We start from the raw sequence: 22357 nt of genomic DNA, 5'->3' as shown, positions 1-22357 counted from the left end.
AGGCGTCCCTGCGGGAAGGAAGAGTTGAGCGGTGCTACTACATTACAGGCGGTTATTGCTGCCGACCCCCCATCACGGTAAATAGAACTGAAGCTGAGCAGTGACATTTCATAGGCTGAAAGCAACATTTCAGCTTGTGTGTTAGCAGAAGTTGTGGGACTTAAGAAAAAAATGATTTGTGAGTGAAGTTACTAAGTTAAAAAAAACATTCACTAAATCCACAAAACTTTCTGAACAATATGAAAGAAAAATGTCACTATGTCCACAACCTGGAAGAAATATTGCCACAAGAGCTATTTTAAAAAATTAACAAAAAAATTATAAAAGCAGGTCAAAACTATTTTATCCATTGACATTAATTGGACTGTGGAAATGTTTTTTATAACAGGCGGAGAGTTTTGGTGACATCGGCAATGAAGAAAACATGTTTCAGTGGGCCAAAGCATTACATTTTGATGAAAGACAAATATTTTTTTTGTTTGGAACAAAATACTATAAATGTGCAATCAGAAAGCAAACAGGGTTTGATTTTATTATGTCTAAAACAAGTAAATTCTTTCTCTCAGACTACATTCCTATTACTGACCTTCAGCCGTACAGCCACCTTGATTTCTCAGTGAGAAAATGAGCACGATTAAACAACCTTACAGCTTTACACTCAGCAGGACACAAATCACAAGCTGAGCTGTAAAGTGTAACAGGCAACACTTAAGGTTTGAGAGAAATGGATAGTTGTGTCAAATGCAAATATTCTGCACCAAATCTCACTGGACAAAAAAACCACTTGATGTTTTCTGATTCATAATGTGATTCAGATTAGACACAGCACTTAGTGTCCCAGACCAGCTAAATGTCAATTTAAATCTGGTACGAGCTAAAAAGGCCGGTGAGACTGTGAGTGCCAAAATGCATCCCTTCGGGTGTTGAGTCTGCACTGTTCGTCTCTTTGAAACACTCACGACCTTGAGCAGTCAGATGGTTCTGCAGACTGTTCAGTGTTTAACATTCTTCAGCTCTGAACACTGTCTCCTTGACAAGGATGACGAACACGATGGTATTTTATTGGAATGACTCATTTAGTCAGCAGGATTGTATTCATTTGAATACAAAGCTTTGTGCTAGCTGCAAGTTGTGAACAGGTTTAATAATTGGGTGGAATGGGAAAAAAAAAAAAAGATTGCCAATCTGTTTGACAATTCTTTGTAAATCTTGTATATTCCAGTCCATTTTAAATACGTACATTTAGCAGACTCAATAAGAATTATTACGCCTAGAGGTCGACCGATATTGGATATTACCGAAACAGATAACTAGGTTGGACCACACTGGCCGATACTGATTAATCGACCGATTGATTTTCAAATGGATACTGAACGGAAAATAAATAGTGTAAAAAAAAAAAAAAAAGCCTATTGAACCATACTTTGTAAATGAATAAAAATATGAATATTAATTACATATTGATCATTACAGTTAGTTCATTGTTCATTAATGTTAACAAAAGCAACTATTTTTTTTAAATATATCAGTAAATGCTGAAATTAACACACTCTAACAAGGAACAATACTTCTATTCTACAGCTCAATCCTAATCAATCTTAATGTTACAAATGGACTCATTGTAAACTGCTACCATTACATCAACAATCAAGCTAAATACCTACACAAAGGCCACAATATTGAAAATTGCATACATATGGATATTGTGTACTTTCACAATTTAATTGCTTCTATTTTAGAACATTTGTGGTTATCTAATCAAAATATAAAAATATGTTAGTCACACACCGGGCAAAAGTGCAGCACTGCGTCTAGAAGAACTCACAGCTATCCGCTATCACACACACTGGCAAACGTATACTGCTGTCCTTTCTCTAGTCAACAAATTCATCGCTTAGTAATGACATAAAAAACATGCACTAAAGTATACTGTACTGTAAAAAAAAAAAAAAAAAAAAAAAAAAAAAAAAAAAAAAAAGGTGCTTCACCATGTCATAGAGGAACATTTTTTGTCTGAATGGTTCCATAAAGAACCTTTAACATCTGAAGAACCTTTCCGTTTCACAAAAGGTTCTTTGTGGCGAAAAATGATCTTCAGATTATAAAAAGGTAAGAAAGAGATGGTTCTTTAAAGAACCTTTGACTGAATGGTACTTTGCGGAACCAAAAATGGTTCTTCTATGGCATTGCTTGAAGAACCTTTTAAAGCACCTTTATTTTTAAGAGTGTACACACCATTTCGCTGTCGATGTCTGAAGTGTCCCGCTCTGTGCAGCGCGCAGTGTCACGTGTCTAAACAAACAGCATGTGCTGTCAGAGATTTCGGCCACTACAGGCCGCTCTTGTGCTGTATAACAAAGACTATAGGGACTTTGCTGTATAGTGACAACCTTCTCAGCCGCTCCAGCAACAGACCCAACCCGGAAAAAAACTATCGGCATGGATTTTTGCCGATAATCGATAGTTCCGCCAATCAACTATCGGTGCCGATTAATCGGCAAAACCGATACATTGGTCAACCTCTAATTACGCCATATTTCATTTTTGACAAATACTTTCTTTGTGTGTGTGTTCTAGTGAAAACATGGATATAGTACACAATAGTCTCAACTAAGGATATGCAAAACTATATATTTTTTTTCTAAATCAATTAATCATGAGTTGCCTGAGTGACTAGCTGGGCCATCGGCCTCAAAGCAGTTCTGAATATTAGGTCTCAAGTTTATCTATCATGTTTGTTAAGGGCTGTTTACCAGGGGTGTAACAATAGCAAAATCTCATGATACAATATTTAAACAAAAAAAGACAAACAAAGACTTGGAAAAAAATGAAAATTTGTGCATTTTAAAGTTAAATTCATGTAATGCACTTTGAGAGTTTAAAATTAAGAGCTTCAAACCATACTCTTAACAAAGAAAACTTCAGTCAGTGATAAAGTCAGTGAACTGAGTTGTACCTGAACTTTAAAGGGGACTCAGCCCTCTTTTTATTTGTGATATACTGCCTCAGTCAAAATTATATTCACACTGATGTTTTAGGAAACCAAAGAAATCAGAATATTGTAAACATATTGTAATATTGTAAAACAATTGCACTGTAAGATAAATGAAAATGAAAATTTAATAGGTATATTATTTTGCTTCACAATACAGTAGGGAAATTACAATACTATTTTCCTAATTTCTACATTTGAAAGAGACATTTTGAATTTGGACTGTAGTAACGTTACCCATTTAAACCTCAAACTGTCAGCAATTCATACTGCACTTTTAAGCTTTTATTTTGACAGAAACAACAGTAGAGCTTTTATTTTGAAGGAAACTCCAGCTTCAGTGAAAACGGGCTTACAAAAATGCATCTTCCTACAAATCTAGTGAAATGCTGTTTTCATCCGCCATGAAAATCAAGCATAACTGGTGGCGGTTGCTTTCCCAAACATGCGCATTAAACGATTTCACTGCATTCACTGTGAACAGAGCCGTTCAGAGGCGCAGAAAACACCGGATCACAAGCTGATTGCCTGAATGACGTGCGTGCTTTGCTTTGAAACATGCAGTGAAAACAGATTTGATGAAGGGATAATGTCATATTGTGCTTTCAGTTTTAGTTTGTTTGACAGATGCTGTGGTAAAGCATAATGGCCCAAAACACAACTCTAAAGACCTTTTATGTTAGAGAAGTTGAAATACATTTAAAAAAAATGATACTTTTAGTCCGGAAGACCTATCGTTTCATATCGTCATGTAATCACAATGATATAGAGAAAGTTTTGCCATCGCGATACCATGATATTGATGATACCGTTACATCCCTACTGTTTGCATAAAACATATTCTTGTGCTTAAAAAAGAGATAGAAGGAATAGAACGGATAAGAGCAGAATGCATCTATTGACAGGTTTTACAAGTTTTGCCAACTTCAAACTGTAGCAGGAAACTCATTAATATAAGGCAATGGCCAAGGACGTCTGTCTGAATGGCTGTAGTGGCATTGCTTTATGGGGGATGAATTTAAAGACCTCTCCTGTATAGAGCAGTTTTACTGTACTGTGCAAACTGCCGAACAGCTAAAACACAGCATGCCAACTAAAGCACAACTGCTAAACAGAACTTATATAATATTATTATAAAACACTACCATTTCAAAGTTTGGGGTCAGTGAGATTTGCTTTTAAGAAATTAATGCTTTTATGTAACAGAAACATAGTTACATTTAAATTAAACTGATCAACAGTGACAGCAAAAGCAACCATGATGATTTCTACTTCAAATAAATGCAGTTCATTTGAACTTTCTATTCATTAAAGAATCCTAAAAAAAAAAAGCGTCATGGTTTGCACAGAATTATTAAGCAGCAGAACTGTACTCAACATTAATAATATAAAGATTTTTTTCTTGAAAAAATTAGCATAGTCGCAAATAAGGAATAAAGAAATAAAGAAGCTACAGTACGTTGAAAAGTACTGGAGGCTAAAAAAAATGAAGGCTTGCTAGAAGTTTTGATAGACCTGTAATTGCTTGACTCCTAATTGAGGGTTCCCAAGTGGTCTTTTATTTCCTGAAGCAAATTAAATATAACATGGCTTGGTAAATGATATCTTCGGATAATGTGTCCTTCTGGCATTTCAAATAAATGAATACATGTGGAAAAATCCTCTCCCTTCTACCACATGCTCTCTGTTCTCTGTGGTTTCTCCTCCTAGCAACAATTTCAGCCATTTCAAGTGCATTTGGGCGTTAAATAATGGCGCAAATGCCAGTAATTTGATGAGTGCAAACATTAGTAAAGCGCATTGTGTGATGTATTTTAATACTCTCCTCCCATAAATCTCACGTCTGAAAAATAAACTCCTACAAATGCATATTCAATAATGTCAGGCACAAAAATAAGTGTGTCCACGCCTTTTCAGCATTAGAAAACATTGCAGTACAAAGTGCATAATATTACAATAATAACACCTTCTATTCTCATTCCATCTGCAATAGCGTAATTGAACGGGCTGATGTCCGTATCATCGGTTTTAAAGACATATTAGTTTAAACTTCTGATATAGGGTTTTATGAGCGCACATATCTGAAGCACACACACAGAAAGCGTAAAAAATGAACTCTTTCATGTCTTATTGCGCTCAATCTGTCAAATAAACACTGTTCATGTTACAAACACAAATGAGTTACAAAAACAGTCAGTTACGTCTGTGAAGGTAAACAGCGGGGAAAGAAATTGCATGTTTATATTAGGCTTGTCTCCTCTGAGGCTGTTTTGCTCTGAGGCACATTTTCTGAGTTGGTAGATACACCGGGGACCCGTTTATAGTACTTAAACACGGAAAAAGTCTTTTTTTATGATATGTCTCCTTTAATCCAGGTTCTTATCCCATTTCATATCTTGCCTGGGCCACAAGAACCAGCATCTCAACTTTTCTCAACTCCAAATACTGATTTAACTGCTGGCTGTAGCACATCTCCAGTCTTACAACCTGCGTTTTGTCATTTGACAGAGGAATGGTTTATCAGGAGTATCATTGAGCAGTGAAACTCAATTATGAGTATAGTATCACTAGTCTAGAGACATGATCACAACAGCTTTCCTTACTACGCTGTTCAGCACAGCCTGAGCTAGAACAGCATCTTCACACAGTAAGTGGCATGTGAATCTATCCTGGTTTGTTCAGAGCACCCGTGCAAAGCTGTGACACAGTAACTCCTCCAATTTGGGAGAAGATTGCACTGAGGGGCAGCACCTGCGCTGCCCAGATATAAATGCTTCACATGTGCCCTGCTGGAGATGCCTGCAAGAAGCCTGCTTGACAAATCCAATTATTCACATGGAGGAGGAAATAGGCCTTTTGTGGCTCCAGGAAAAAAATAGAAATGAACAAATTGTTTCTGGATGTGAAGATCCTGGCATTTCCACACAATATTTCCCAGAATATTCATTAAAGGGACAGATTACCCAAAAATGAAATTTCTGTCATCATTTATTCACCCTCGTGTCATTCCAGACAGTACAATTTTCTTTAGTGGAGCACAAAAGAAGGTATTTTGCTGAACAAATGTAAAATGGTTCATTTTTAAGACTCTCAATTCAAAGCCTGATGAAGATTGCTTGTGGCCGAAACATTGCAATTCATTAAAATATAATTCTTTGGAAGCAAAAATTACAGCGTGCTGGTCTTTTAATATTTAATGTTTAAAGCTAAAAAGCCATCATTCACTGTAAAAATGATTTTTCAAAGATTACTGGAGTATGTGTTACAAGAAAATACTATTTTAGTCTTTTTAATTTAAAATTTCATATTGAATTCATTATTTTTTTAAAAATTAGTTGCCATATTTTGTGAAGTTTACTAGCAATTTTTAGTCTGCAAATTAATTGTGTTTCAGTATATAGAGCAGCTTAAACATTCAGTACAATATCTTCACTTGTTCCACATGACATAAATTATGATACTGGGTTGACCTAGTACACAAATAAGTACATAATACTTACTATAGGGGTTAAAGGTTGCACTTTATTTTAAAGTACATGTACTTCCAATGTACTTGGGTAGCATAAGGTAACTACATGGGTTAGGGTAAAGTTTAAGTTTAGGGGTACGCTCAGGGTTAGTACCTAGTTATTAACCAGTTATTGTAACCACTACATAAACTGTACATGTGGAACAAGACTGTAAATTAAAGTGGTACCTTGTGAAGTTTAGGGTTATGTACTTGTAATTATACATAATTTACTGTTATTACTATTGTAAATACATGCAACATGTACAACTAAGGTCAAAAGTTTACATACACTTTGCAGAACCTGAAAAATTATTTTACCAAAATAAGAGAGATCATACACAATGCATGTTATTTTTTTTTAGTACTGACCTAAATAAAACATTTAACATAAAATATATTTAGTCCACAAGAGAAAATAATAGTCCCTCAGTTGACCTCAGTGTGAAAAGATGGATCTCAAAATCACACAGTTATTGTTGGAAAAGGTTCAAATGCACAAAAATGCTGAAAAACCAAAGAATTTGTGAGACCTGAAGTATTTTTTTGAGAACAGCAGGCAGTTTAACTGTTCAGGGCAAACAAGGAACTTATGAACAACTATAACTACACAAAAAAAAAAAACAGCTGTGGATCATTCAAGTAACAACACAGTATTAAGAATCAAGTGTATGTAAACTTTTGAAGAGGGTCATTTTTATAAATTCAAGTATTATTTTCTCTAGTGGACTATATGTCAATGCCTTTTATGTGAAATATCTTATTCAGATCAGTACTAAATAAAAGATACCATATATTTTGTATAATCCCTCTTATTTTGGTAAAAAAAAAACAAAACATTTCTTGCAGATTCTGCAAGATGTATATAAACTTTTGACCTCAACTGTAACTACTCCGTAAACTGAAGTGTTATCATAAATATTTCTCAGCGTGTTCAATTTACTCTGTCCTTTCAGAGAGAATGAACGTTGAGATTTACACACATCCTGACCAAAAATGTAAATCTTCTCTTTACTCCCCTCAAGAACTGTGTACGTGTGTTTTGAGCTGAAGATTTTGTGTGGGTTGGTGACTGTGCAAAAGGCGGAAAGACATTCAGCCCTGGGGTTCTGGTGCTGTGGTTGCACTGGGTTTAGGAGGGCAGGGCCTGTGGCTGGTATGACATAACACTTCTGAGCTCTCAAACAGAGTCAGAACACTTCATATACCACAGCCTCTCCACTTCAACACATGCTGGTCCTGCAGCTACGCCACAACCAATGCTCAAACAATATTAAAGGGGCCACATTCCATTATTCTGCAGCATGTCATTTTAAAAGGACAGGCATGCTAGACTGAGACTTCTGGACCCACTGTATGTCTCCATAGTACAACTCTAATATCAAAAGAGCAAGGAAATCCTTTGCATTATAAATAGTCACGATCATCCTTCAGTTTCCAACATTATGATTCAAGTTTGGATTTGCAGTACTGTGCAGCATTCAACACTGTGTCAATAAATGATGAGCACTTGATTGGAAGTCAGAGCGCTTATGCATTCACATTCCAGTTAAGAAGCGCTGACCTCGCTGCTGTCTCACCCTGCGAGTCTTCACTTTGCTGCTCATTGTCATCAGGCAGAAGCTTGTAAGACATGGTGGCCATGGTAACAAGTGCGGTTATCGCTCAAATGTGAAATATACTGCTGCAATCATCTCATGCTGAGTGGAGTGCCCTAAAACCTCTAAACCACACCTGCACCAGTGAACATCCAGGCTGAGCACAAGCTCCAGAGAAAGTAGGGAACTTGAAAGAAAACACTGGTCACTCTAAAAACAGCTACATGGGTACATCTGAGGACATGATTGTGGTAAATCCTGCTGAATTTCAAATTTCAGCTCACTCTAAATGCAATATAATTACAAAACCTATTAAATGTATAATTATTGAAAAAATAAAATCACTGAAAAATGATTGACTAAAATGTTAAAATGTGACTCTGGTCCACAAAACCAATTATAAGGGTCAGTTTTTTGAAATTGAGATTTATACACCATCTGAAAGCTGAATAAATAAGCTTTTTATCGATGTATGGTTTGTTAGGATAGGACAATAATTGGCTGAGATTAGCAACTATTTGAAAATCTGGAACCTGAGGGCGCAAAAAAAAAATACAGAGAAAAAAATCCTGAGAAAATCTTCTTTAAAGCTGTCCAAATGAAATTTCTAGCAATGCATATTTCTAATCATTAAGTTTTGTTATATTTACGGTAGCAAATTTACAAAATATCTTCATGGGACATGATTTTTACTTAATATCCTAATGATTTCTGGCATAAAAGAAAAATTTATCATTTTGATCAATACAATGTATTTTTGGCTACTGCTACAAACATACCTGTGCTACTTAAGACTGGTTTTGTGGTCCAGGGTCACAAATAGTTCCACTGTTTTGTCAAAAAAAGCACTCCCTTTATATTTTGAAATTAAGTAAACAGTTTTTGCCAAAACACCACAGTTACTATAGTACAAAGAGAGTACTAAGAAAGTAACCACCGTAAAAAATGATTGTGATTTTAAAGGTAAAAGACAGTAAAAATGCTACAGTAAAAACCTATTAATTGGTTAAGAGTAGGTAAAATACAGTTTTTTAGAAAGGAAAAAAAAAACATAATTTACAGTGAAAAAAAACATATATTGACATTCACGGAACTCCATGTGTTACATTCCACATTTGATGTTTTTCCATTGAAATAATGTTTCCTTGTAGTTTTTTTCTTACCAGTTGTAGCCATTAGAGTTGTATGTTACATGTTGTAACAGGGTTGTATGCCCTTATTGGGGTTGTATGTTGTTAAATGAATGTTTATTGCATTATTACAGTATCAAATGTGTTACCATGATAATGTTTAGTATTTGTGCAAATGACATGTATATTATCTATATATATTAGCATTTTCTTTTTCAGCAAGTGGCTTGTGATGAACTTCGATTCATCAAGTGACTTTCTCATCACCACCTGCTTTTGGTAGTTATCAGAGTATTACAAAGATACTAAACAGATTTCAGAACTTCACTTGGTTAATATTAATATTATGTCCGTTTTTTTAAATGTAAATTTAAAGTTAAATCTATAAAAACTAAAATATTGCTCCCATAATTTTTACAGTAAATCTTTTTACCGTACATTTTATGGATTTTTTTTTACAGTGTAGGTAATGTAAGGTAACTACAATTGTTAGGGTTAACTTTAGTTAGGGTTAAGTTTAGGGTTAGTACCTAGTTATTACCCAGGTATTGTAATCAATATAATAAGTACATAATATGTACATGTAAAACAGAACTGTAAAACAAAGTGCTACCGGGTTATGTTTAGGCTTATTTACATGTAATTATACATAATTGACTATTTATATTACTATAGAAAGTACTTGTAACATGTAACTACACCTTAAAATGAAGTATTAATAAATGTTAAAATTAAATGGAAATATTTAAAAAATTGTATGGAATATTTTGTGAATGTTTAGATTTATCAGCATGCTCAATTTACTGTCCTTTTAGAAAGCATAAACACTGAGATCTGCACACATCATGACCAAAAATGTAAAGAAAATTGACTAAAATTTCTACTGTTTTAAGAAAAATTAAGCAAACATGGTTTCTGCCAAAATACCATAGCTACTATAGTGCATGTTATTGCTGTAAAACCTTGACAAATTACTTTTGTCTTGTTGCTCCCTTCCAAAAACTAAACATTCTTAAAATAAATCACATAAATTACATTAAAATATATAAAATTATGTACATACATACATATATATATATATATATATATATATATATATATTAGTAGTGAAAACAAGACAAAAACACTAAAAAAAAAAATATATATATATATATATATATATATATATATATATATATTTATATATATAAAAAATAATGGAGTTCATTGTTTTACTATAGTAACTGAAGTAACTTTGGTACTTTGGTGGAAAGTATGGTTATCACCGTGAATAGTTCAAATAAGGGTGTTAGAAAATATACACAATTCTAAAAACCACCAACAGAAACAGATAAGATAAGAACACGCACCAAACTGTCAAGACCACCTCCGAGAAGATCCACTGCGCCAATCTGCATGGAAGACCCCTGTGGCACGTTGACAGGGGGACCGAGGTCCAGATTAAGAAGGTCTCCCAGAAGGTCACCCTGAGATGGAATAACTTGGGGCTGATCGATAGAAGCAGCCGGGCCGGCACTGACTGGACTCTCCCCGGTGTCGATACTACAAAAGAATGATGATACACACTGATGGGTAACACCAAGTGAACAAAGAATTCTTCATTGTTCTAGTGGAAAGAGGATAAAGTAGGTTCTGTGTGGCACTACTTTCGATGAGTCCCCCATTGTATTATTTGACTGAGACTGATTCAGACATCCTTTTTGAAAAACATAGAATCACACATAGTAATCAAACAAATAACAGGGATGCCAGATCTTTAACGTGACTTGATTTCTTTGCGATTATTCGACTTTTTAAACACACTCACAAACAGATTTTTAACTAATGAAATATTCAGGTTTAGCCGCCTTAGTACCTGCCGTGCTGGATGGGCAGATGTTTGCGGTGAATGCCGTGGCTTCCTTCCACAAAGGCATTGGGGGGTTTGTGGTAGACGGAGGCCAGCGAGCCAATGTGGCAGATGAGCTCATCCAACAGGGTGGGCTCGATCAGGTCTGTTTCCTCTGAAATCAAAGGCTTCTCAGACAGCACAACCTCTTTAGCGGTCACAGGATCAGTGGACAGAAGACGCCAGTAGATGTAGCCGCGATCACGCAGGTCAGGGTTATCAGAGTCCTGAGGAGATGAAAAAAAGAACCGTGTGAATGGAAATTAAAACTTGACACTGACAGCCAGACACTGAGCTCCTTCTGAGATGCGACACTATTATCCATCATCTGCATGTGAATGTAATATTTATGATATGAATGTGTACTGATGCTGATGGAAAAACAACGCTGCATGCAATGAGCATAAGTTTGCAATTGTCTTTCATTACAAATAGATGCAGATACAGCGTGCAAGCATTTGCTAACTGTATTTTTGTGCCATTTGTTAATATCAAGTCACAATATGGTTTTTAATGCCCACATTAAAAACACATCTTCATCATCTCACCTGAGTGGCCAGACTGAGCACTTGCTGAACTAACTCCTGAGTCTCTGAGGGCTTCTTCAGGAACAGCTTCACTATTGCTGTCAGCAGAGTCAACTGGACCTGAAAGCAACAATGCAGTGGATACCAAATCAGATCCCTGCTTTTAAACAAACTACGTACTTTATACAAAAGAATAAACACCACAATGGAAAAAAAGAACACTAAACCAAACAAAATACACCAAACCAAATCAAGCTAAAACAAAAAACAATAAACAATATCAAACCTGAGTGCTTTCATCATGGAAGCCCTCAAGGAAACTCTCCAAGAGCTCATCCGCATTGTCGATACGCTCTGCATACTCGCCCACAATCCATATCATGGCAGCTCGAGCGTCTGGTTCATCCAGAGAGTCCAGGTTTTCACACAGAGTGGCAATTATGCTCTCATACCTGCGCAGAAAACAGAGAGGTGTTTCAGCTGCCCTTTAGTTATGTGTTCTTTCATCCTACGGACATATTTTTTTAGATAAACAATCTAATATATACTCCTTTTCAAAACCTACTGAGATGCATACATTGCATTTTAAGTATCACAGGAGGGCTTCACAAATAAAGGCTGCTCCAAATAGGAGGTTGCTTAATAATGCTAATTTCGAAGGGAGCACAGAATGCATTCGTTACCGAACATGAAAAAAATACTGTCACGGAATAAAAAATACTGCATAAAAAAAAATGAGACTTTTTATTTCACATTTCACATATTTCACAAATTTTTTATTTTAGATATAAACTCGCAATTGTAAGTTATGAAGTCCAATTTTGAATGGGAAAAAAGACTCATATGTTCTTAAATTGAGTGCATATCTCACAATTCTGACTTGATTCGCAATTGCGTGTTATGAAGTCAGAATTGCAAGATATAAACTCACAATTCTGAGAAAAAAACTCACAATCGCGAGATATAAACAATTCTGAAAAAAAGTCAGAATTATTTCTCAGAATTGCGACTTAATTTCTCAAATTTGCAAGTTTATATCTCGCAATTCTGTCTTATTCTCACAGTTACGAGTTTATATCACACAATTCTGAGAAAAAAGTCAGAATAGCAAGTTTATATTTCACAATTCTGACTTTTTTTGTGAGATATAAACTCGCAATTGCATGTTATAAAGTCCAATTGTGAGGCGGAAAAAGACTGATATGTTCTCAGAATTGTGGGTTTATATCTTCCAATTCTGACTTGACTCACAATTGTGTGTCATAAAATCAGAATTGCAAGATATAAAATCGCAATTCTGAGAAAAAAGTCACAATAACGAGATATAAACAATTCTGAGAAAAAAAGTCAGAACATGATTTTCTCAGAATTGCAACTTTTTTTTCCTCTCACAATTCTGACTTTATAACTCACAACTGCATGTTTATATCACATAATTCTGAAAAAAGTCAGATTTGCAGGTTTATTTCTTGCAATTCTGACTTTTTTTACACAATTGCTAATTTATACTGCACAATTCTGAGAAAAAAAGTCAGATTTGCATATTTGTATCTCACAATTCTGACATTTTTTTTTCAATTGCAAGTTTATATCTCGAAATTCTGACTTTTTTTGTGAGATATAAACTCAAAATTGCGAGTTATAAAATTCAATTTTGAGGGGAAAGAAAGATTGATATGTTCTCAGAATAATGGGGTTTATATTCAGAATTCCAAGATATAAACTCAAAACGCTCTGAAAAAGTCACAATTCTGATATATACACAATTCTAAGAAAAGTCAGAATATGATTTTCTCAAAGTTTTGTCTCGCAATTCTGATTTTATAACTCGCAATTGCAAGTTTATATCACGCAATTCTGAGAAAAAAGGTCAGATTTGCAAGTTTATATCTCGCAATTATGACTTTTTTTGTGAGATATAAACACGCAATTGTTATAAAGTCCAATTTTGAGGGAAAAAAAATATTGATATGTTCAAAATTGTCAATTCATATCTCCCAGTTCTGACTTGACTCGCAACTGCGTGTTATAAAGTCAGAATAGCAAGATATAAACCCGCAATTCTGAGAAAAAAAGTCAGAATATGACAGAACTGTGATTATATTTCTCAGAACTGAGTCTGTCTCAGTTGCAAGTTTATATCACGCAATTCTGAGAAAAAAAAGTCTGATTTGTGAGTTTATATCTCGCAATTCTGACTTCATAACTCGCAATTGCGAGGTTGCATCTCACAATTCTGAGAAAAAAAGTCAGAATTGCTAGATGTAAACTCGCAGCTGCAAGAAAAAAGTCAGAATTGAGAGATAAAAGGTCGCAATTACCTTTTTTTATTTTTTATTTAGTGGCGGAAATGGGCTTCCATAGAATACAAGCTCAATGAAAAAAATAAATCCCAAGTGGTGGAAGAGACAAGCGCGATTTCATTCAGTAATAAAAAGTTTCAATAAAAATAGTTGAGATGAGTGCTGTAAACTGACTTGTTGGGGTATTTGCGGAAGATGTCCCTGATGACCACAATGGCCTCTTGCACGACGTAATTGACTTTAGTTTGGATGAGGTCCAGCAGGGTACTAACACAGCGCTCAGCTGATTGCTGTACACACAAATACAAAAGAAAACATGTCACAAGTCACAATGATGAAACTCATCACAGCACTACAGCGCTTGAATCATGAAAAAGCAATAAGGACATTTCTCTATGGAACGAGGTGACATACAAACAGATATATAGGACTGAATAATGAGGCAAGACATACCTCCACTTTGATGGCACATCGGCCGATGGCTCGAACGGCTTTCCGAACAAAGTCTACATCCACTTCAGTGGCATACTCTTTCAGTTCAGCCAGTACCTACAGAAAACAACATAATTTTTAATGGATTTCTAAAGAAACTGAAATGAAAGGCTGAATAACCTCCACAAAAGAAAAAACAGGGAATGGATAACTGTCTCTCACAAGGTTATAAGCTTGGGTGGAAAAGTTTGGAAAGAGTCTGATGTTTGCATCTAACAAATGGACATGTATGGGATAAATAGCTAAATGACTTATTTATAAGTAAATGAAAAACAGAAAAAAGACACATTAGAATAAAATGTAATAAAGCTATTTGTTGTCAGACGCAGTGTAAGCACAGCTGTCATTTTACAGGCAGCTTAGAGCTTGACGGGCTAAAAACAATGACAAACCGTCACTGAAGGGGGACCATATTCCTTTTAGGCACATTTTGGAGTAATGTGTCATTAGAAGGACAAATCGACAATGCAGCTCTACTGAAGCTGAATTTTTTTATCTTTGCAGTTCAAACTGCACAATTGGAAAGTATAGAAAGTGCACACATTTAAGTATTTTGTATGCATACTTATACAAAAATGACAATCAAATAACAGCCTATTCATACATTCATTAATTTTGCAGTGTTATGTAATGTTCATTTGTAAAATTAATTTTTTATTTAAAATAACTGTTGATTTATTTATTTTTTGCTAACATCACAGGAATTTGGGACTGCGTGGATCTATCAGAGAGAGACTGTGATCTCTCTATTTACATAAATGACAGCAAAAATTCATTGAAGATAATGATGTTATTAATGCAGCTTTAATTAGAGTTATAATTAGAGAATACCTCTAATATTTAAAACATTTAAAGCCCTGGATTAGCCAGTTGCCTCTGCCTAGTGCATACAAACGGAAAGCAATAACAACAAGATAAATAATGTGTATGATTTCTTTTGCAACTACAAAACTACAGATTATTAAATGCCCAAACTTGCATTGTTTACTTTAGATCATGACGATAATCATGTGATGCACTGTGTTCTTGTTGAATATCCTGTAAACATTCTTTAAATCTAACAGTCAAACATCGTTTGAAATACCTGAGCAATGTTGGCATGAGAAGCCAGGCGAATCATGATGTCCAGTTTCTCCAGTTTGACGTAGATGGGGTCATTGTACTTGACAAAGAACACTTTGATCTCTTGCTTCAAAATCTCAGGCCTGCAGGTAGAGAGAGATCACTGTTTGAGACTCGGTCAAAGCATTTAGAATTGCTGAGCGAACAGACAACTGGACAATAATGCCATCTAGTGGCAATACAGAATGTGCACGTGTACTGACACTGAGTGATTAACACAACTAGTGGTAATAGGGACTGCAGTCTAACCGTTTCTGCACAATAAGGTTGATGTTCCTCAAGGCCACATATTGGACCTCGGGTTCCCCAGAGAGCAGCGTGACGAGGGGAGGAGAGAGCTTCTTCAGAAGAGTGTTGTAGTAATCGGAGTCTTTAGGCAGGAGCTCCAGAAACTTCATCAGTACCTTCACTGCTGACAGCACCACAGCCGAATTAGCGTGAGAGAGACGTGGGGTCACACGCTCGCAGATACTGAAAGAGACAGAAAGAGGGAGTTCAGAAAGATTTACTTTCAGGGGAAAAAAATATATTTTGATATATTTTCACAATACTGAAGTACCTCCTGCCAAAACTGTTCATCATTAAAATGAACATGGAGAACAAACCTCCTATTAACCCTGCTACAAATAGATTAAAGTTTTTCATCTTTGGATTTTGCTGATTTCAAAATATTTCACTAAAGTTGGCATAGAATGGAGCATAATTAGGGCCCTACTTTGTCTACAAATTCTTTTTTTTTCCAAATTCCATTTAAATGTCTTGATTCAGTTTTTTTCTGTTTTGATGGTTAAATAAAAAATTATTAATCAAAAAGTATGTCCAATTAACCAAAATCATGAAACCTACACAAAATACAACAATTTATTAAAAGTTTAACAAAAATGACATTTTAAGGCCCTATGAAATTCAAAAAATATTTTTACCAAATTCTGTGTTTTCCATTCATTTCTGGATTCCATTTTAATAATCAAAAGCATCTCAAATTAATTGATATTATAAAAAATATATATATATATATAATAATATATATATATAATTACTTAAATGTACTTATTTACATTTTTTCTGGTAAATAAAATCCGGTAAATATATTTTCTAGTAAATATTCCTTAAATATTTTTTTAAATAATTTTATTGGTAGTAGTAGTACTATCATTACATTAAGTTATATATTTCTGCCACAGTTTCTTCAAGTTAAACCAGATTTTTATTTTGAGGGGCTGCTGTCAAGACCTTTAACTTTCTGTTCGCATATGATATGATGATAGTTTTTCTCAAAAGAAATGGCAAAATGCTCACAAAGTATTATGTTAATGTGTTTATGCGCTCATGGCAGAGGCTGAAAACACAAGTGTCACGTGCGCGTCAGTATGTGTGTAGTAAACGAAACCGCACATCTGTGCAATTCATTCACACATAAGTTTGATTAGTATTTTTTGGCTTAATATTCACAGACACTAGTCCATATCACTTTATCATGTAAGTGCAGTAAATTACATTATGACTGGTTTCTGCAATTCCATGTGCGTTTTCCACATTGCGAAAATCATAGGGGCAGAATGGAAATGCGGGGTACCTCAAAGTTCTGTCCTGGATCCTATTTTTTTTAGTCTTTATGTTACTTTCTTTTGACATTTTGAGCACATTTACATACCACATTACACCATGTGATTTCAGCCATACTAATAAAATTGACATATGAGTATCACAAGAAACAATCGGCAAACATTAAGACATCTGATTAAATCAATCCCTGCATTAAAAACCAAATCCTTGATTTGATTTTCTCATGTCTGAACTTTCTATGAATTTTCTTGTTATAATCTATGCAGCAATTCATAAGCACTTCGTATGTCCTGCACTGAACAATTCTTCATGCTGCCATATAAACTGTATGAATTCTATGAATAGACTCAAAGAAGCGCAACAGCTAAAGCAAGTTTCCATTTTCACGGAGGAGCTTATCTCCCAAAAAAATCTGTTTATCTCTAACAGTCTGAAAAGGGAAGCAACTACCATGTAAATCAAATCTCTGCTCTAATGAAACACCTTGAAATAAGCCTGTGAGGCAATTAAATTAATGATAACATACAGCTCACTCTAATGTAGCACTAATTATTTTCAATCCTGTTCTATTTTCAATCTAAAAATAAACAGTAATGTTATTATATGCCTGGTATATGAAATAATCTTCTTTGAAAATCACAACTACAAGAATCAGCTTGTTGACATTTACCAGCTAGAAAATTGCCCTGACATGTCTGAGCTCAACCTGTCAAAGCAGACAACACTGGCTTCTTACTGTTGCTAATCCACTTCAGGTTGGAAAACCTGCAATTTTTCTATTAAAAAGACCAGGTTTCATAAGATTTTAGATGCTGATTACCACATTTACATCTAAATGGTCTAAAGATATATGCCTTTACAGCCTCTAACTAAGCACTATGCATTGCATTTTTTACATGCATTTTTACTAATAAATATTAGTACTGCAGGTTTACATTTGTACTGTGAAATAAATGATTTAAATATTTTAACACTATTTTATTTTATAGTCAAATTTTACAAGAATCATTTAGTATTTCTGTTTGTATTTAGTAATTTTAATGTTTTATTTGATAGTAAAAATAATAAATAATAATAAATAAATAATATAATTATATCAGTATTAATAATACCAAATACCATCATTTAATAGTCATACTGATTGGCTATAATCACAATTTTGGCCAAATTGTGAAGCCCTACAAACCAGAAAAAAAATTATCAAAAAAAAAAAAAAAAAAAAAAAAAACTGCATTTACTTTTTTTATCTATATCGTGCCTATGTAAAATTTCAACTAGGTATGAAAATTGTGCTATATAAATAAAACAGCCTTGGCTAAAAGATTCAAAACTTATTTATTATCCTCTCACCTCTGGGCCTCACGCTCATCTTTGGGGTTGTAGTTAGAAAGACAGTCCAGGATGAAGATCTGGCCCCACTCAGTGCATTCATTGAGGGCCGTCAGGAGCTTATTGATGTTCTGAGGGTTCAGGTCCAGAAGGTTGCTGTTGGGGTGAGACTCGCTGATCTCAGACAGAGCAGCAACTGCATTTGCCACAACCTACGTGAAAATCAGATATTAGTAAAGTGTTGTGAACGGAGGAGTATGCTTTCAGAACAATAAGATCAAAAGTATCTAACCATGGGGTTGGAGTCAGCGATGAGGTCCCTGAGAGAATCCAGGAAGCCCTGGTCCTCCACCATCTGGGCGTTGATGTCATGCAGTTTAGCCACACACACTGCTGCGGTCTTCCTCACATAGGGGTCTTCATCCTTCAGACACTTTCGCAGAGGCTCGCACAAGTACTCAGTGATCTTGTCCACGCGGATACAGCCCATTGTACGCACAGCCAGAGCTCGGATCAAAGGGTTGGGATCCTCACAGTCCTAAATAAAAAGAAAGAACAACTTCAGACCTCCTGGCAGAATTTTACAAAAGTGAAAATTCCAAGTAAAGGACACTGATGCCTGAATATGATAGGTTCACTTCCAGAATAATAAATTCCTAATAATTAATCACCCCCATGTGATCCAAGATGTTCATCTCTTTTTATCTTCAGTTGACAAGAAATTAAGGTTTTTGAGGAAAAAAATTTCAGGATTTTTCTCTATATAGTGGACTTCAAAGGGGATCAACAGGTTAAAGGTCCGAAGTGCAGTTTCATTGCAGCCTCTAAGAGCTCTACATGATCCCAGTCGAGGAATAAGAGTCTTATCTAGCAAAACGATCGGTAATTTTCTCAAATAAAATTAAAATGCATATACTTTTTAACCACTAATGTTAATCTTACACTAGCTCCATGTCCACAACTTCACGCATTATGTATTATGTATATCACAGTGGAAAGGTCACACGCAGTTAGCTCTATTTCTGTGTACTGCGGTTCAAAAAGGTAGGGTAGGGCAAAAAATCTCACTTCCATAACAAAAATTTACAGATAATGTACTCACCCCATTGTCACCCAAAATGTTCATGTCTTTCTTTTTTCAGTTGTAAAGAAATTATGTTTTTTAAGGAAATCATTTCAGGAATTATATATAGTGGACTTAAATTGTGCCCACGAGTTTGCACTTCCAAAATGCAGTTTAAATGCAGCTTCAAGGGGCTCTAAATGATCCCAGCCAAGGAATAAAGGTCATTTGGTCATTTTCTAAAAAACAAAAAATAAAAACTGATATACTTTTTTACCTCAAATGCTCGTTTTGTCTAGCTCTGCGTGAACTTCAGTTCAATTCAGTTAGGGTATGTCGAAAAACTCCTAACTCATTTTCTCCTCCAACTTTAAAATCATCAAAATCAAGTGTTCACAAAGTGAACGTGCAAAGACGATCAAACACCCTTTATAGAAAAAGGTAAAACAGCGATGTAGGATGATTTTGAAGTTGGAGGAGAAAATGAGATGGGAGTTTTTTGACAGAACTCGGCAGAGCTAGACATGGGGTTAAAAAGTATATACTTTTTTAACAAATGACCAATTGTTTTGCTAGATAAGACCCTTATTCCTCAGCTGGGATTGTTTAGATCTTTTTGAAGCTGCACTGAAACTTTGAAGCTGCACTGTATTTTGGAAATTCATATTCGCGGGCACCATAGAAGTCCACTATGTGGAGATAATTCCTGAAACGTTTTCCTCAAAAAACATAATTTCTTTACGCCTGAAGAAAGACATAAACATCTTGGATGACAAGGGGGTGAGTACATTATCTGTACATTTTTGGTCTGGAAGAGAACTTCTCCTTTAACACTGAGTCAGTACTTCCACCTCCATCACAGATGACCTTTTTAACATGATTACGTAATGCTTGAGGTCGGACTGGTGCAAGACGAGCATTTGTGGTTAAAAAGTATTTACATTTTAATTGTTCTAAGAAGATGAGCGATCGTTTTGCTAGATAAGACCCTTCTTCCTCGGGTGGGATCACGAAGAGCCCTTTGAAGCTGCACTGAAACTGCAATTTGGACCTTCAACCCGTTGATCCCCACTGAAGTCCACTATATGGAGAAAAATCCTGGAATGTTTTCCTCAAAAACTTGAATTTCTTTGTGACTAAATACAGAAAGACATGAACATCTTGGATTACATGGGGGTGAGTAAACTATCAGAAAATATTGATTCTGGAAGTGAACTGAACCTTTAACAGCAATTCTTACCTTGACAAAGCTGTTAACGGCCATGATGGCCATGTCAGGTTGACTCTTGGCATAGTTCATAAGGTACAGGTAAACCAGTTTCTTCAGCTCCAGGTTATCGGTCTGCATGCAGTTTACCACATCTGGAAACAAGGAACTAAAGAAGCAGATAAAAAGATATTAGCCTAACACTTATATTCAAAATAATAATTTTTATGAAATGTGGGAAATAAGAGAGCATGTCTGATTCTGTAATGTTAATAAACAAATCAGTCTAAGCACCTGACATCCTTCCCCACTGTCATGGCTGCAATGACCTTCTTCACTGCCTCTTTCCTCTTCTCCTTCTTCTCATTGTTCAGCTCAGCCTTCAGCTCAAAGATTTCACCTGAAACAGAGAGTAATATAATTAATGTTCATCTGAGCTCGGATTGATTTCAGAGACTGATGCTGATATGAGTTTTATGGAACAGAATAAAAGTTTATGTTTAGTCAATGTTTAGTCAAATAAAATATTATCCTTTTTACTATAAAGAAATATCTGTTTACTATTTTAGTACTATCTCACTAATTCTTTAAATATTTGCTTGTCCTTTAAGTTTTTAAAATCTGTGAAAATTATGCACATTTCGCAGGTGAGATGCATTTTCCCGAAGGACTACAGTAACCAGCCTCTGAATCACAAAATATGCTGCCAAACAACCTTTGTTGTCCAAAGCTGACGGTTTAAATTCATTAGCTTCTGTAAACTACAAAATAAGTGGAAGATTAAATCAATGCAGAACATATTCTGGAATACAGACAATATATTAATAATGATGCATGCTTTGGTTCATAATGCAAAAGGATATAATTGGATCTGAATATACTGTAGTAATTATTACAGTTAAACGTTAAGTAATGTTTTATTGTAAATAATATTTTTTATAGGAGTTGGCATTTAAATTCTGTTGTAATTTTTGGTTCATTATAAAATTGTTTTATTATATCTGGACCCATATTTACACCACTAAACTATCTCCTAATATTAGAACGAAATACTAAAACTGAACACGTGTGATTTAAAACAACATACAATAAATAAATAAATCACATAAAACTGTGAGTAAATTGTTCAGGGGTTTTCTTCTAAAATTCTATTACCATCCTATAGCCTAAATTAACACATTTAAGCTCTTTACTTGCCTTTTTTGTTGGTGGTAAAATACTTGGAGTCAGTCATTCTGACAGCTTCTGAAAAGGAGGAAGTCATTTAAAGAAAACATGAAGCTTATTTACATTTCAACATTTTAACAACGCATAAGCAACAATAGAATCTTAAAATGTCCTTGGTTGCCATCTGGAAATACTGATTACATTAAAATACAGATACAAATTTTAAACGTGTGTAATTCCCAATTTCCACAGGAAATCAGCAGGGACAGTTATGTAGACCATTTCCTACATGGACACACAGCAACGCAATAACACGGCCTTACACTACAAAAGATTACATACACTAAAAATATATGTCAAATTTACTATCTGTAGCTGTACTTCACTAATTTAATCACTGTTAAGTTTATTAATTGGGCGTGACCCAAAAATGATCCAGCTATGCTAGGCTAGTGAAAACCTTGG

At 34.9% G+C, this 22357-nt stretch overlaps 1 protein-coding gene across 2 annotated transcripts in view; it reads right to left on the bottom strand.

Moving 5' to 3' along the window:
• ap2b1 (adaptor related protein complex 2 subunit beta 1) overlaps window positions 1-22357 on the bottom strand; it is a 49783-nt gene that overhangs the window by 27204 nt on the left and 222 nt on the right. The window contains exons 2-14 of one of the 2 annotated variants that reach the window (XM_051109475.1): window positions 21923-21970; window positions 21020-21125; window positions 20759-20894; window positions 18748-18993; window positions 18477-18667; window positions 15810-16031; window positions 15523-15643; window positions 14400-14495; window positions 14121-14236; window positions 11930-12095; window positions 11665-11763; window positions 11084-11343; window positions 10578-10770 (exon numbers count right to left, since the gene is read on the bottom strand). In XM_051109475.1, the coding sequence (XP_050965432.1) occupies window positions 10578-10770; window positions 11084-11343; window positions 11665-11763; window positions 11930-12095; window positions 14121-14236; window positions 14400-14495; window positions 15523-15643; window positions 15810-16031; window positions 18477-18667; window positions 18748-18993; window positions 20759-20894; window positions 21020-21125; window positions 21923-21959 (1989 nt within the window). In that variant the 5' untranslated portion in view covers window positions 21960-21970. The remainder of the gene's footprint in view (window positions 1-10577; window positions 10771-11083; window positions 11344-11664; window positions 11764-11929; window positions 12096-14120; window positions 14237-14399; window positions 14496-15522; window positions 15644-15809; window positions 16032-18476; window positions 18668-18747; window positions 18994-20758; window positions 20895-21019; window positions 21126-21922; window positions 21971-22357) is intronic. The other variant, XM_051109476.1, reaches the window with a different exon arrangement.

The sequence above is a fragment of the Labeo rohita genome, chromosome 5 (assembly GCF_022985175.1).
Source record: "Labeo rohita strain BAU-BD-2019 chromosome 5, IGBB_LRoh.1.0, whole genome shotgun sequence".
Lineage (NCBI taxonomy): Eukaryota > Metazoa > Chordata > Actinopteri > Cypriniformes > Cyprinidae > Labeo > Labeo rohita.
The sequence above is the reverse complement of the archived record's forward strand: the minus strand, read 5'-3'. Positions and strand labels throughout refer to the sequence as shown.